This window comes from Leuciscus leuciscus (genome assembly GCF_965113295.1).
Source record: "Leuciscus leuciscus genome assembly, chromosome: 7".
Lineage (NCBI taxonomy): Eukaryota > Metazoa > Chordata > Actinopteri > Cypriniformes > Leuciscidae > Leuciscus > Leuciscus leuciscus.
Genome location: NC_138731.1, coordinates 35,381,961 through 35,396,629, shown reverse-complemented (window position 1 = coordinate 35,396,629; position 14,669 = coordinate 35,381,961). Strand labels below are relative to the sequence as shown.

Below are 14,669 nucleotides of genomic sequence, written 5' to 3'. Positions count from 1 at the left end.
CAAGACAAGACTCAAGACAGACAAGATAAAAGCAACAATAAAGCATCAAAACTAAACTAATAAGATCAAAGACTAGAGAAACAAAAGGTAGAGAAATAAATAAAAGTAAACTAATGAAAAAAGAAAAGAAAAGAGATGTAAGATTTAAAAAAAAACTAGAGTTGCTAAAGAGAAACAAGACTTCCACTTGACAGTGAAAATAAATAAATTAAAATTAAAATTCTAAAACAAAAGAGAACTCAAACTAGATTATAAGGCACAAGGGCTAAAGCAAAGAAAAACAAAATAGCAACAAGGATAATCTGATACTAGGATAATTTCAAGTGCACAAACCAGAAAACACCACACAGTACATACACAAAACAAGCCAGCAAAGACATGAGGGAAAGGGGCACAAAGGGATCAGAGCACATGAGGATCAGGTGAGCACAATAAGTGAAATGGGGACAAGACGTGGACTAAACAAGGGGGCGTGGTAACAGGAAACAAGGAGGCAGGACATAAGGAGCACATGGCAAACACAGACCAAGACAGAGCCATGCGCTCAAACACAAGACAAACATAGAAACATGAAACCATGACAACACAGACAAGGCTGCCAGGGCAGAACCCTGACAATGCCAGTGTGGATTTACTTGTTCACCCAACAGTTATTAAAGGATTAAAGCTATTAAAGTGACTTGAACTAGCCATTTGAACACACAATAGATGATCAGCTGCAAAAATGGTACGTTATATTAAATTATCATAATTTTAAGTCATTTCTAAGAATTAGCCTATGTAGGCTAATTGCAAACAAACAATGATTTTTAATGTGAAAGAAAAATAATATTAATTACTAATACTAATTATTAATAAGCACACTGAGATTAATTTAAAAAAAAACATTAAACATTTAGCATTTAAAATCCATTAAAACATTTTTTTAATTCAGGTACAGAATTAATAACTTTCAGAAATACAGAGCAGGGTTGAGGATGAAGGGGTTGGACTCATAGAGATGTTGTAAAAGGGGGCAGGGTTTTGAATGAACGATAGGCTGAATCACTGATGTAACACTGTACACATATCGTTCAGCAAAGGTGAGAGTGCAGCAGAGCATCACCTGACATGGCAACTAAAATCATTTATTTTACTGTGAATGGAAGACCAGAACAAGCTGAGTTTCCCACTGACTGTCCTGCACAAGATGTTAAAGGTAAGGATTGTCTCAAATGATCCATTTCTTTTAGTCTGACTGGAATTTTATACTTATTTAAACAATAAATTGTCAAGTTTTTTGGTGTGCTGTACTTCAAGGCACGCAGTTAAACATTATGCTCAAATATCAAAATATATCAAGTTAAATATATCTCCAAAGTATATTGTAGTGTATTGAAATGAGATGAATGTTGAACTTCTTAACCAATAAAAATAAAAGCCTACATTTATTCAAATTAAATTAATGTAAATTATTCACTATATAAAATGTAATTATTACATAATGCATTATTATATTATATAGATTATCAGATTTAAAAAAGCAGATTGTAAAAGTAGTCTCGCTCTATGAATGACTGCAGCTTTAATTCATGCATCAACATCAAATAGGATTTATTTGATGAAAATACGTTTTTGTTATGACCAAATTGGCTCTCTACCCTCATTAGCCTTTATTCTGCTGAAAACATCCTTGAGGACTGTTCTCAATCTCATTCTGAAGGGCACTGCAACAGCCAGGCTTCTTTAATCAGGTCCTCTCAATTACAGCGAGCCCATATGAAGAGCTATTCTGTTGACCAGATATCTAATAGGCTACAACATAAGATATGTTAAGAGGATGATTAATCTATAAGTATTCAGTTCTTTAGAGACCTATCAGAGCTTTAATTAACTTTTTATATATCTTCCGTATTTTGATTCAGTGTGCATGGGTGATTTTGTAGTCACAGATTAGACTCATAAACAAATAAACCATCATACTTCAGTTAGACAGCTTGAGTCACAGGTGGTGCTGACAGTACACCAGACTTCAAGTGCCAAGCAGTGCCCTAAAGGGACCATATGGCACCAATATTCAAGTGCATTAATTACATGAATTGAGGAAGTTTCCATTGTACTTCATTCATGAAGATGAAATATGATGATGAATTACATCTGAAACATTAATAATAAATGTGTGTGTGTCATCACAGATCTTTTCCGAGCTGCAGCTGAAGCGGGACCTCATGACATCTTAAAACTCTATAATACTAAAGGCAATATCATTAATATTTCCCCTCAGCTGGCTCCCAACAGTCCTCAGTCCTGCTATAAGCTGGAAGTGGTTGCTGCAGACTGCAACAGTGAGCTGTTAGGTATTCTCCACCAGAACGCTATGAGTTAGAGTTATTGTATTGTTAAACTTATGAATAAACATAATTTTCTAGTACATGCATTATAGATGTCACATATAACCACTATATTTGGATAATGTTGAACACTCTCTTTTTAGGTTCAGAGCTTGCCGTTGCTCTGGGATTTGACCTCTCTTCTATGGAGAAAAGGTAAGGTTGGTTGGGACTTTTCTGGGGGATAATCAATAGCCGTGCCCTAAAAGAGCACGCAGAAACAGTCATCAGCCTGTCAATCATTTTGTGCATTTGGTATTACTGACATCAGGTTGGCTGACATGTCTTTAGAGGCGGGGTTTTGGCGAGAAGACTGGGCTTTGAAAGTTGGCCAGCACATTTTATATGTGCTACAACATCTGGCTCTTATTTCACTAAAAAAATATGTTATGAGTCTTATAAAAATCTTTGGAGAAAATTATTATTATTTCACAGCGGAATTTTTTTTTATCAGGTTACAGAGCCTGGAGAAAAAAATTCTAACTGAAGCAGCAGAGACTCCTGCCATTGTGTATGAAATGAAGAGACAGGTGGAGTCGTTCAGAGAGAAACTTGAGGTCTATCTATCTATCTATCTATCTATCTATCTATCTATCTATCTATCTATCTATCTATCTATCTATCTGTTGTCTGTCTGTCTGTCTGTCTATCTGTCAGTCAGTCAGTCAATCAATCAATCAATCAATCAATCAATCAATCAATCAATCAATCAATCAATCAATCAATCAATCAGTCTGTTAGTCAGTCAATCAATCAGTCTGTTAGTCAGTCAATCAATCAATCAGTCTGTCTGTCTGTCTGTCTGTCTGTCTATCTATCTATCTATCCTTATTTATCTATCTATCTATCTGTAGTGTAAAAGTGTTTTCTTTTTTGTTTTAATTCAAGATTTTAAACTCTCTACCAGTACAAAAAGTTTTTCAAGTATAATGAATGAATGAATGAATGAATGAGGCATTTATATAGTGCTTTCATATGTACTACTGTACACCCAAAAGCACTTTACAATCATATCAGGTAATCTCTCCTCAATCACCACCAGTGTGCAGCATCCACTTCATAAAAGAATGTATTTCTCTGTAGAGTGTTGAGCACTTGAGCTGGCTGGGATTGTTTAAGGACATGTCGGAAGGCACCCACAAGCCCTCCCCTTTCTACCATAAAAGAACCCTGCGCAAGACCCGTGAGGAGTGTGAGCATGTCAGGGAAAAGTTCCTCCAAATGAGGTGACATTCCTGTCACTTACAAATGTGTAATAGGAAATAAAAAAAATTTAAAAATAAAATAAATAAAAGAATTGCTTCTGATTTATTTTCTCTAGTTCTTTGGAGGTTTCTGAAAAGGTGAGACAGTATCTTAAAACACCAACCTTTGATAACTGGTAAGTGTTTCCTATATAGTGAAGTATTCAGACAGAAATGCACATAGACACACTTTCATACTTTCTTTTCCTTCTTATGTTCACTATACATAATAGTTAAGAACATTTTTGGAAAAAGAAAAAAGAAAAACTTGGAGTTTTACCCAGTTGCTGCAACACATCAAAGTCCTGCACCTGTCATACATGAATAGGAAATTGTTAGTGAAGCAAAGCACAGCACTTCTAAAATAAGCATAAAGAACACGGCAGAGGTCAGGCCTTTCATCTGCCCGAAGGGCCTCATATCAATATCAATGGTCCTGTTTGTGGTTTACAAATCAAAAGCACTTCTTGTGAGTAAAGGGCTGGAGCTCAGTGTTCATTAATGCAATAGTCTTCCTTCATCTTGTTGAAACCAGGCTTTAGCTTCAGATTAACACAACTAGATCCTTCTAAGGTGTTAAAAGGAAAATAAACATGTTCACTTTAAATTAGCCTCAAATAAAGATTGTGTGCTATTGCAGGCAATGGGAGGATGCTGAGATTATGGTGCTGCTCCAGGTGATGTACACAGATCTGGACTTCATCTCCACCTTCAACATTGAGCTGGACGTGCTGCAGCAGTTTCTTTATGAAGTGTACCGACGCTACAATAACATCCCCTTCCACAACTTCAAACACTGCTTCTGTGTCACTCAGATGGTAAGAGCGGGTGCAATCAGCGTTTCAGGATTTCTTCCAATCACTCCAATTGTCCACTTCTCAATCTGCTTGATTAATAAATATCATGCACCACACAGTCATCAGTTCACTCAGACCTCTTCTGTCAAAAATGTTAATTGTAATTTTACTAGAATCAGTCTATCCAATGGGTGATTGTTGTTTATCAAAGCCATAAAAGAAGAAAATTGTTGTGTATGTGTTGTAATTCATGTTTTTGAAGGTCAGTGAAGGTTGTAGGTAAGTCATTCATCCACCCATCCATCCATCCGTCCATCCATCCATCGGTCCGTCCATCCATCCATCGGTCCATCCATCCATCGTTCCATCCATCCATCGTTCCATCCATCCATCCATCCATTGTTCCATCCATCCATCGGTCCATCCATCGGTCCATCCATCCATCCACCCATCCACCCGTCCATCGGTCCATCCATCCATCCATCCATCCATCCGGGCCAGTTGCATATCGTAATTAACAATAATGTAATTTGTATAAACATGAATTTAAATACAAATTAAATTATTGTACATAAATTATATTAATTACTCTTTATATATGGTATTTCTATATAAAAATAATTATTAATATATAATATATAAATTCATATATAATTATAATAAGTAATTCATTTATATATTTTTAACTCTTCTTTTGAATTGGCCCACTAAGAGAAATCCTTACTACTATTATCTGAGTCCATTTGTTTGTCAGATGTATGGGCTGATATGGCTAACAGATCTCAAAAGCAAGATTGACAGTATTGACCTCCTCATCATGCTGACCTCAGCCGTCTGTCACGATCTAGATCACACCGGCTACAACAACGCCTACCAGGTGAGATGGACGTTGTCACAATTCTGCTGGTGTTCAGTAATGAAGAGTAAACTGATGGAACTATGTCTTGTTTCAGATTAATGCCCGAACTGAGCTTGCCATGAGATACAATGACATCTCCCCACTGGAAAATCACCACTGCGCTATAGCCTTTGAAATCCTGGAAAATGTAAGCTTTTGTTCAAGATATGAATCACAATCAAAGTTTTTAAATAAATATTTTGAATAAAAGTAAATTTACTGTAAACTTTTCTTTTTTTTTTTTACTTGCACTGAAATGAATTTTACATTTTAAATAAAAAAATATTTATATTTAGCATAATATATTTAACCATTTATAGCCCTTCAAAATGCATGGTATGGTAATACTACTTATTCTGTAGTATCATTAATTCTTTTTCAGAATGAAAGCAACATTTTCCGAAACTTGTCCACGGAGCACTACAAAAGAATAAGAGAAGGCATAATTAAGTATATTGTTTATTCATCTTCATTCTTAACAACTATATCAATATTAAACCAAACACTAGATTGAAACTGAACTATCATTACTGCAGATGTATTCTCGCTACTGATATGACCAGACACACAGACATCCTCAACAAGTTCAAAACCATTCTCCCTGTGTTCGACTTCAGCAACAAGGATCACAGAGATGTGGTAAGGACAACCCAGAAGACCCTAGCAACCACATAGCAACACCTTGACAACCACCTATTTCACCCTATAGCATCATGGTGGCGAGTGTGACACAGGAAAACGAAAAATGTTGTTTAAATCTAGTTTAGCTGCAATAAGCGTTCAGCGTTTAGGACTGTTGTTGACGATGATCCACTTTAAGGCACTTCCTGTCCGGCTGCTTCTTTCGCAGTTGATGATGATCATGATTAAAGTAAGTGACATCTCCAATGAAGCGAGACCCATGGATGTGGCAGAACCGTGGCTGGACTGTCTGCTGCAGGAGTTCTTCAATCAGGTACTGTAAATATTGCTAACATCTGGTTTTTATGCACTTTGTATAATAATCAAACCTCTCCCAGTGTCATGTTGGGAGCGGTACAGTACAAATTTCATTTTGAACAATAAACTGAAATCTTTGTCCAGAGTGACATGGAGAAGTTGGAAGGTCTCCCTGTCACCCCGTTCATGGATCGAGACAAAGTGACCAAACCGTCTTCTCAGACTGGTTTCATACGCTTCGTTCTCTTTCCTCTCTTCATCGAACTGGCTAATCTGTTCCCCTGTCTGGAGGTGAGGAAGTTCCCCGAGGAACATGTTTGTGACATAACTTTCAGAGGTAATCAGGTAATCAACATTTTCAGGGAAAGATTTTGGGCCGTTTGCTTCCAAAACATGTCTTCTTTCAGACTAGTGGAACAAAAATATCCAAAACACACACTAGCATTGTCTTACTTTATATTCATTATATATTTTCAAGGTTTTGACGGATGGGTTTGTTAATGTATCATTCACCTGATTATTTAAATATTTGTTCCAAAAAACATGGTTATTTTTTTTTACTGTTGACAGTTTCTGATTTTATATTTTTCACCTATGGTATCTTACCTTAAATCAGGGGGGTCAAACTGCCATTTGTAATGGTGTCCTAAACAATAGTGGACGTTATCGAGTGCACTCATTCAATCCATAATGCACCGCAATATGTGTACCACTGATGTAGCCTATTACTGGAGAATACCCATTATTGTTTGTTCAAAGGCACATTTATTAAAGCCACTTTAATGTCCTAATTGAACTAAGGGTATAATCCTGGCTTAAAGGATTAGTTCACTTTAGAATGAAAATTTCCTGATAATTTACTCACCCCCACGTCATCCAAGATGTTAATGTCTTTCTTTCTTCAGTCGAAAAGAAATTAAGGTTCTCTTACGAGAGGTACTCTCGTACTGCGTAATATCTTACGCTAGGGGAAATCTCTTTTCCGCGAGATACTGAAGCCAAAAAATTATCCTTAATTTTGAAATAATGTAAAACGCGTTGCGGCAGCATGCAGACATAGGCGAGACAGCTCGCGCGCCTATTGGCTGCCCTGCGGCAACTGCAGCAGCCTATCGATAAGGCCCTATCGTCATCACCAATGGGGGCGCTTCGCGCCCCATACGTCACGTCCCGCCGAAACGGGCGTGGCCTGGGGCTATAAATATAGCATCGAAAGGCTAGCTTACCGATTTTTCATCTCTTCAGCGGAGCTCACGCATCGCTGGATCCAGAGAGAAGAAGCCGCGCCGTGGAAACAGCATTTCAGCGGGACGAGTTCGGTACCTGGAGTCGCTGGCCGCGCCGCCTTCAACCACCGTTCCTGCTACGCTATCCGGCGTTATATCCTTTTATTGCATTGTGTGTGTTCGCCGCCGCGACTCACACTCCTTCTCTAAAAGAGCAGAGCGTCTTTTTCAAGATGTCTCGTCCATCCTGTGGCTCGTGCCGAGCCCCACTCAGCGACGGGGACCGCCATGTCATCTGCGTTTCCTGCCTGGGTGAAGGACATGCGGCTCTAGCGCTCGCTGACGGCGGATGCCCTCACTGCGAGCTTATGCCTATGGCGACTCTGAGGACTCGCATGGCAACTTTCCACGAGCCTGCACCTCCCGCTTCGACGCCGCGCCGTAAAAAGCGCCGTGCTCAGCGGATCCCTGAGCCTCCCACCGAGAAAAGCTCGCCGGTGCGCCTGCCAGCTTCGCCGTCTGCTTCTCTCGAGTCTCTCACTCCCGGACAGTGGCCGCCGCTTCCGCCGGAGATGACAAGGAAGAAGCGGCAGTTTTCGACGAGGACAACTGCTCTATCCTGGCTTCGGACAGCGAGGATTGGGCGAGCTCTGTGGACCTCGCCCCTTCTTCTGCCCGCGAGTCGTCAGGAAAACGGGCCAGCATTGAAGCTGAGCTGATGCGTCTGCTCACACAGGCCACAGAGAGCCTCGGCCTCGAGTGGTCCGCGCCCGCCGAGCCTACACGCAACCGTCTGGACGGCTGTTTTCTGCAAGGGGACCGCGTTTCCACGCCCTCAAGACCCGCCCCGTTTCTTCCTGAGCTTCATGAAGAACTGGCAAAGTCTTGGAGCGCCCCTTTTTCAGCCAGGCTACGTTCCTCTGCTTCGGCGGCATTCTCCGTGGTGGACGGTGCCAAAGACAGAGGATACCTCGCTCTCCCTCTAGTGGAGGAGGCAGTAGCAGCCCATCTTTGCCCGCCCTCTGCTGGACGGCGGACTAAGACGGCGCTACCTTCAAAAGCCTGCCGCGCTACTTCCACCCTGCACAGTCGCGCTTACACCGCCGCTGGGCAGGCTGCATCAGCGCTACACACTATGGCCACTCTCCAGATCTTCCAAGCTAACCTTCTCCGAAAGCTGGACGAGGAAGGCACGGAAGCAGTCAACGTGGCGGATTTAAGGAGCGCTACGGACCTCGCTCTCCGCGCTACGAAATCCGCTGCACAGGCCATAGGGCGGAACATGGCCTCTCTCACCGTTGCTGAGAGACACCTCTGGCTGACGCTTTCAGAAATGCCGGACTCGGAGCGCTCTGTGTTCCTCGACGCCCCCGTTTCTGCTACTGGCCTCTTTGGATCGTCCGTCAAAGAGTTCGCGGACAGATTCGCTGAGGTACAAAAGACGTCGCAGGCCATGAAGCACTTTTTGCCAAAGCGCTCTAGCTCCGCATCAGGCCGCTCTAAACAGCCGTCTGCTCGCAGCTCGCAGCCACCGCCCCCCGCCGCCGCTTCACAGCGTCGACAGGCCCGGGACCAGAGACCACGCTCTCGCTCTGCCGGCCGCCGCCCCCCACAGCGTGGGACTCGGCCGAAGGTTGAGATGAAGCCCGAGGCCTCAAAGTCTTCCTAGCCAGCTTAGGAAAACGACGGTGTTCAAGCCCCGCTGCGGCCGGGTTTCCACCAAAACTTCCCGCTCGTCCAGTTCCATTACATGCGACTGTTCCAGTGTACTCTGCAGTAAACAAGTCGGTTACATTACCCGCTTGCCTGTACACAAACGCCGTTTTCACGGCGACCCAGATAAATCCTGTAAAGAGCGTATTTTCTGGTATTCCGGCCACGGCCGACGGTGTTATGAGTGTAGTAAAAATGCCCACTGCCCAGTGCCCATTCCTACACACAGACACAGCCCGCCCCACAGGGCTCGCGCACATAAAATCGACTCATGTCGATTGCGCACAGAATGTAGTGAACGTGCCCACGTCCCAGTGCCCACAAACACTACACGCTGCATGTCTCTCGGTTTCTGTAAAAACGAAACCAACACACATACAACCGACTCAGGTCGATGGTGTTTTCAGTGCAAATGTGCCCGCTGTCCTGCGCCCACATTCACTCACAGACATGACGAATCCCTCGGTTTCCCCCACGCTCGCCGTCTCTCAGCTACCTGCCGTGAGAGAGCCGAGCGCGGGCGAACCGCCCGCTGTGATCAAAACACTCCCCGCCTCGAGCGCTGCAAATGCGGTGTCTATAATACAGCATACCGAAGCTCCCCGGTCGCCACTATGTCACGACCAGAGCTCCGATCTCATTCAACCCTTAGCTATGCACGCACATGCGTGGGCAAAGCTTCCCGGTGTATCAGAATGGGTGCTGAACATTATAGAAAGAGGCTATTCGCTACAGTTCGCTCGACGTCCCCGCCGTTGTGCGGTGCGAGTCGAAACCACGGTAGAAAAGGAAGTAGCAAGTGTACTTCGTACCGAAATTGCGAAACTGTTGAGCAAAGGGGCAATAGAGCCTTTATCTCAAGCTCAGAGCGAAGGGGGGCTATACAGCAGATATTTTCTGGTTCCGAAAAAAGACGGGGGTCTCAGACCCATTCTAGATCTAAGACAACTGAACGTAGCGCTTTCAAAACGCCGGTTCAGAATGCTCACAACCAAGAAAATCCTCGCGCAAATTCGCCACGGGGACTGGTTTGTGTCAATAGATCTGAAAGACGCGTATTTCCAAATACAAATAGCGTCACGTCACAGGCGATTTTTGAGATTCGCCTTCGAGGGCCAGGCTTATCAATACACAGTCCTACCGTTTGGCCTGTCCCTAGCACCCCGTACATTCACGAAGTGCATGGACGCAGCCCTCGCTCCCCTGAAACTTCGGGGAATGCGAGTTTTGAACTACTTGGACGATTGGCTGGTTCTAGCTCAGTCACATACGGAGCTCATAGAACACAGAACCATTTTACTCGAACATCTCGAGAATCTGGGTCTCAAAGTCAACTGGGCGAAAAGTTCACTGTCTCCCAGTCAGAGAATATCTTTTCTGGGCACAGAACTGGACTCGCTGTCAATGACAGCTCAAATATCGCTACAGCGCAGATTGACTATTCAGCGCATGACAGAAACCTTCCGCCGCGGCACTATAGTCCCGCTAAAGAAGTTTCAAAGGATGCTCGGTCTCATGGCAGCAGCATCCACAGTTCTCCAGCTGGGTCTGCTTCGCATGCGCCCACTGCAGTTCTGGCTACAAGCGCGAGTACCGCGTCGAGCATGGACTTCAGGTCTCTTTCGTCTCAAGGTCGATCAGGAATGCGTCTCAGCACTGATACCCTGGAGAGCGACCGACTGGTACCAGTCAGGTGTAAGCCTGGGGACTTCCTCGAGTGTGAAGGTGGTGTCCACGGACGCCTCCACCTCGGGATGGGGAGCACTGCTCGAGGGCAGACCGTTTTTCGGCCAGTGGTCAGAACGGGAAAAGCTTCTGCACATAAACTGCCTGGAAATGATGGCAGTCGACAACGCGCTGAGGCGCTTTCGTCCCCAAATAGCAGGACACCACGTCTTGGTCCGCTCGGACAACATGTCAGTGGTAGCCTACATAAATCGCCAGGGAGGCATCACATCCCGAAACCTATACAGGTTAGCGAAACGCCTCCTGGTATGGGCTCAGCACAATTTGCGCTCGCTCAGAGCAGCGCATGTGCCTGGCCACCTGAATGTGGGACCAGACAGACTGTCGAGGAACAATGTTCCAGCAGGAGAATGGTCACTGCATCCGCAGACAGTCCAACTGCTGTGGCAGACATTCGGCAGAGCAAAGATAGACCTGTTTGCGTCTCAAGAAAACGCTCACTGCCCGGAATTTTTCTCAAAGAGCAGGGATGCGCTGGCCCACGTCTGGCCCCGCTGCCCGCTCTATGCCTTTCCCCCCATCACGCTCCTACCTCAGGTATTAGAGCGGATCAGGGAAAGCAGATGCTCAGTGTTACTGGTTGCTCGGTTCTGGAAGAACCAGGCTTGGTTCCCAGTTCTTATGCAGCTGACGAGCACTGCCCCATGGCCAATACCAGTGAGGAGGGACCTCCTCTCTCAAGCCAGGGGCTCGATCTGGCATCCTCGCCCGGAGCTTTGGTCCCTACATGCGTGGGCCATCAACGGGTACCCTCTGATATCCCAGAGGGAGTGTTAAACACGATCATGCAGGCTAGAGCTCCCTCTACGAGACGGCTCTATTCCTCAAAATGGTCAGTGTTCTCCAGCTGGTGCACAGCACGCGGCTTTTCACCCCTGGACTGTGGAGTGACGGAGGTTCTCTCCTTCCTACAAGAGCTACTGGATGAAGGCAGAGCCCCATCCACGCTCAAAGTCTATGTGGCGGCTATAGCAGCGTTTTCCAAACCAACGCTTGGTCAGTCACTAGGAAGGAACGATCTGGTCATTCGGTTCCTTAGAGGAGCTAAGAGGTTAAATCCTCCCAGACCTCCCTCAGTCCCCATATGGGACCTTTCTACGGTCTTGGAGGCCATGAAGGGTGCCCCATTTGAGCCTATCCAGTCAGTAGATATCAAACACTTGTCTTTCAAAACGGTGTTTCTTCTGGCTCTCGCTTCAGTGAAGCGCATAGGGGACTTACAAGCGCTCTCAGTGAGCGCGACGTGTATGGAGTTTGGGCCAAATGACTCGAAAGTCATACTCAAACCAAGGCACGGGTACGTCCCTAAATCCCTCAATACACCGTTCAGGGCCCAGGTAATTTCCCTGTCTGCCCTGCCGGTCTCTAACGAGGAGAAGGACGCCAGCTTCCTTTGCCCAGTCAGGGCGCTAAGGGCTTATGTGTCCCGCACGTCTGTTTTCAGACAGACGGAGCAGCTCTTTGTTTCACTCTACGGACGTTCTAAGGGACTCGCCGTTTCGAAACAGAGCCTATCCAGATGGATAGTCGATGCTATAGCGCTGGCTTACACCTCTAAGGGCTTGCAGTGCCCATTAGGTGTCAGAGCGCACTCCACGAGAGGCGTGGCCTCGTCGTGGGCTTGGTCTAGTGGGATTGCCTTGCAAGATATCTGTATGGCGGCAGGCTGGGCCTCCCCGTCTACATTTATAAGGTTTTATAACCTAGAGGTTCCCGCTCTGCAAGCTAAGCTGCTTTCAGTCTAAAAATCGGTACTGTCTGCCCCGAGTACGTCCGGCCCAGAATACCGAAATAGCGCGAGCAACGCTCGTTTAGATCGCGCAGCTCTATGGGCAATGTGTAAGACCCACTATATTCATCAGTCCAGGCCGGGGTCGCCCTGACTGAGTAAATACCATCACTATAACTGTTCTTATAGGATGCTGCATTACAGGAATGATGCTATTCTAGCCACTCTTCCTGGGCTCTCTGTGAGTCACTTATGATCATGTACTACATGAGCCCGGGCACCTGCCCTTGGGACTTTGGTGCTGGATCATAGCATGCACGGCGTTTTACACTGTTTCCCCTAGCGTAAGATATTACGCAGTACGAGAGTACCTCTCGTAAGAGAACGTACTCGGTTACTAACGTAACCTCGGTTCTCTCTAGAGAGGAAACGAGTACTGCGTATCTTGCCGTGCCTGCGCACGCTCCGGTTCGCTCCGGCGATGAAAAACCGGTAAGCTAGCCTTTCGATGCTATATTTATAGCCCCAGGCCACGCCCGTTTCGGCGGGACGTGACGTATGGGGCGCGAAGCGCCCCCATTGGTGATGACGTCACGATAGGGCCTTATCGATAGGCTGCTGCAGTTGCCGCAGGGCAGCCAATAGGCGCGCGAGCTGTCTCGCCTATGTCTGCATGCTGCCGCAACGCGTTTTACATTATTTCAAAATTAAGGATAATTTTTTGGCTTCAGTATCTCGCGGAAAAGAGATTTCCCCTAGCGTAAGATATTACGCAGTACTCGTTTCCTCTCTAGAGAGAACCGAGGTTACGTTAGTAACCGAGTACGTTTTTGAGGAAAACATTCAGAGTTTTCTCCATACAGTGGACTTCAACGGTTAACAACGGTTTGAAGGTCCAATTGCAGTTTCAATGCAGCTTCAAAGGCTCTACACGATCCCAGCCGAGGAATGGGTCTTATCTATAGCGAAACGATCGGCCATTTTCTAAAAAAATCTAATAAACATTTATATACTTTTTAACCACAAATGCTCGATTCGCTATAAGAACCTTTTATTATCAAAAATCTTAATTTCTCTTCGACTGAAGAAAGACAGACATGAATATCTTTGATGACGTGGGGGGTGAGTCAATTATCAGGACATTTTAATTCTGAAGTGAACTACTCCTTTAATCTAAACCCTGTCTGTGAACCCGGGCCTAGATTTAGATTTTATTCTACGCAAGCATGTTAATTGCACTTAACTAAAAATAATGATAATATATATTTTTAAGTGGTCAAGCATCACTTAGCCTACTCAGAGTCTGCTGTCACTAATTTCTGATGCGATGTTGTCTAATGTTGCTTTTAATCGCGAAAAACTGTTCTGTGGAAAATGTGAATATTCCTTCTTGCAGTTTTTTGGATCATATATATATTTTTTTAACACTTACTTCTAACTTTCTAACAGCAACACATTATCGACCCAGTGCAGAAAGCCCTGGATTATTACACAGAGATGGAGAAAGCTCTGGAGAGGGAGAAGCAGAACCGGGCCACGAGTGAGAAGGTGGTCAAGCCCATCAGCACCTCAGAAGAGCCAGAAGCTCACCCAGAACCCAGTGGGACGACAAAACCAGTCAACCTGTAATCTAACCTCACACTGTTAAATGTTCATTCTATGATGAAAGCTATGCTTTAAGGCTTAAAGTAAACATATTTATGCTATTTTTACAAGCAGAATGTACTGTAGATATTAAATAAACGTTTTAATAGTGGAGGGCACAAGTGAAAACTGTTTTTCTTTGTAAATGAATGTAGTGAACATGCACAGTCAGCCCAGAGGATGGCGCTACTAGAAGCTACAATTTCTTTGCCAGAAGAGAGGAGGCTGAAAATTGAACTTTTCCATTAAATTATGAAAATAAGAGATGCCACTAATTACATTCAATAAATTGTTATAATTGACTGAAGTAGGTCTGAAACATAGAATGTAAGATCCTGGTCACACAGGTTTACTGCCACTGATT

General features: G+C 44.5%; 1 protein-coding gene across 1 annotated transcript; it reads left to right on the top strand.

Annotated features, from left to right (window-relative positions):
- Nucleotides 1–997: 997 nt before the first annotated feature.
- On the top strand, nucleotides 998–14,467 carry LOC309503090 (high affinity cGMP-specific 3',5'-cyclic phosphodiesterase 9A). The gene is made up of 14 exons (XM_082175779.1): nucleotides 998–1,198; nucleotides 2,175–2,336; nucleotides 2,474–2,525; nucleotides 2,824–2,926; nucleotides 3,453–3,595; nucleotides 3,691–3,750; nucleotides 4,254–4,431; nucleotides 5,165–5,287; nucleotides 5,364–5,456; nucleotides 5,691–5,758; nucleotides 5,845–5,947; nucleotides 6,159–6,263; nucleotides 6,392–6,538; nucleotides 14,111–14,467. Exons 1-14 carry the CDS (start codon nucleotides 1,111–1,113, stop codon nucleotides 14,288–14,290), a joined length of 1,605 nt encoding a protein of 534 aa, XP_082031905.1. The 5' UTR covers nucleotides 998–1,110; the 3' UTR covers nucleotides 14,291–14,467.
- The last annotated feature ends 202 nt before the right edge of the window (nucleotides 14,468–14,669 follow it).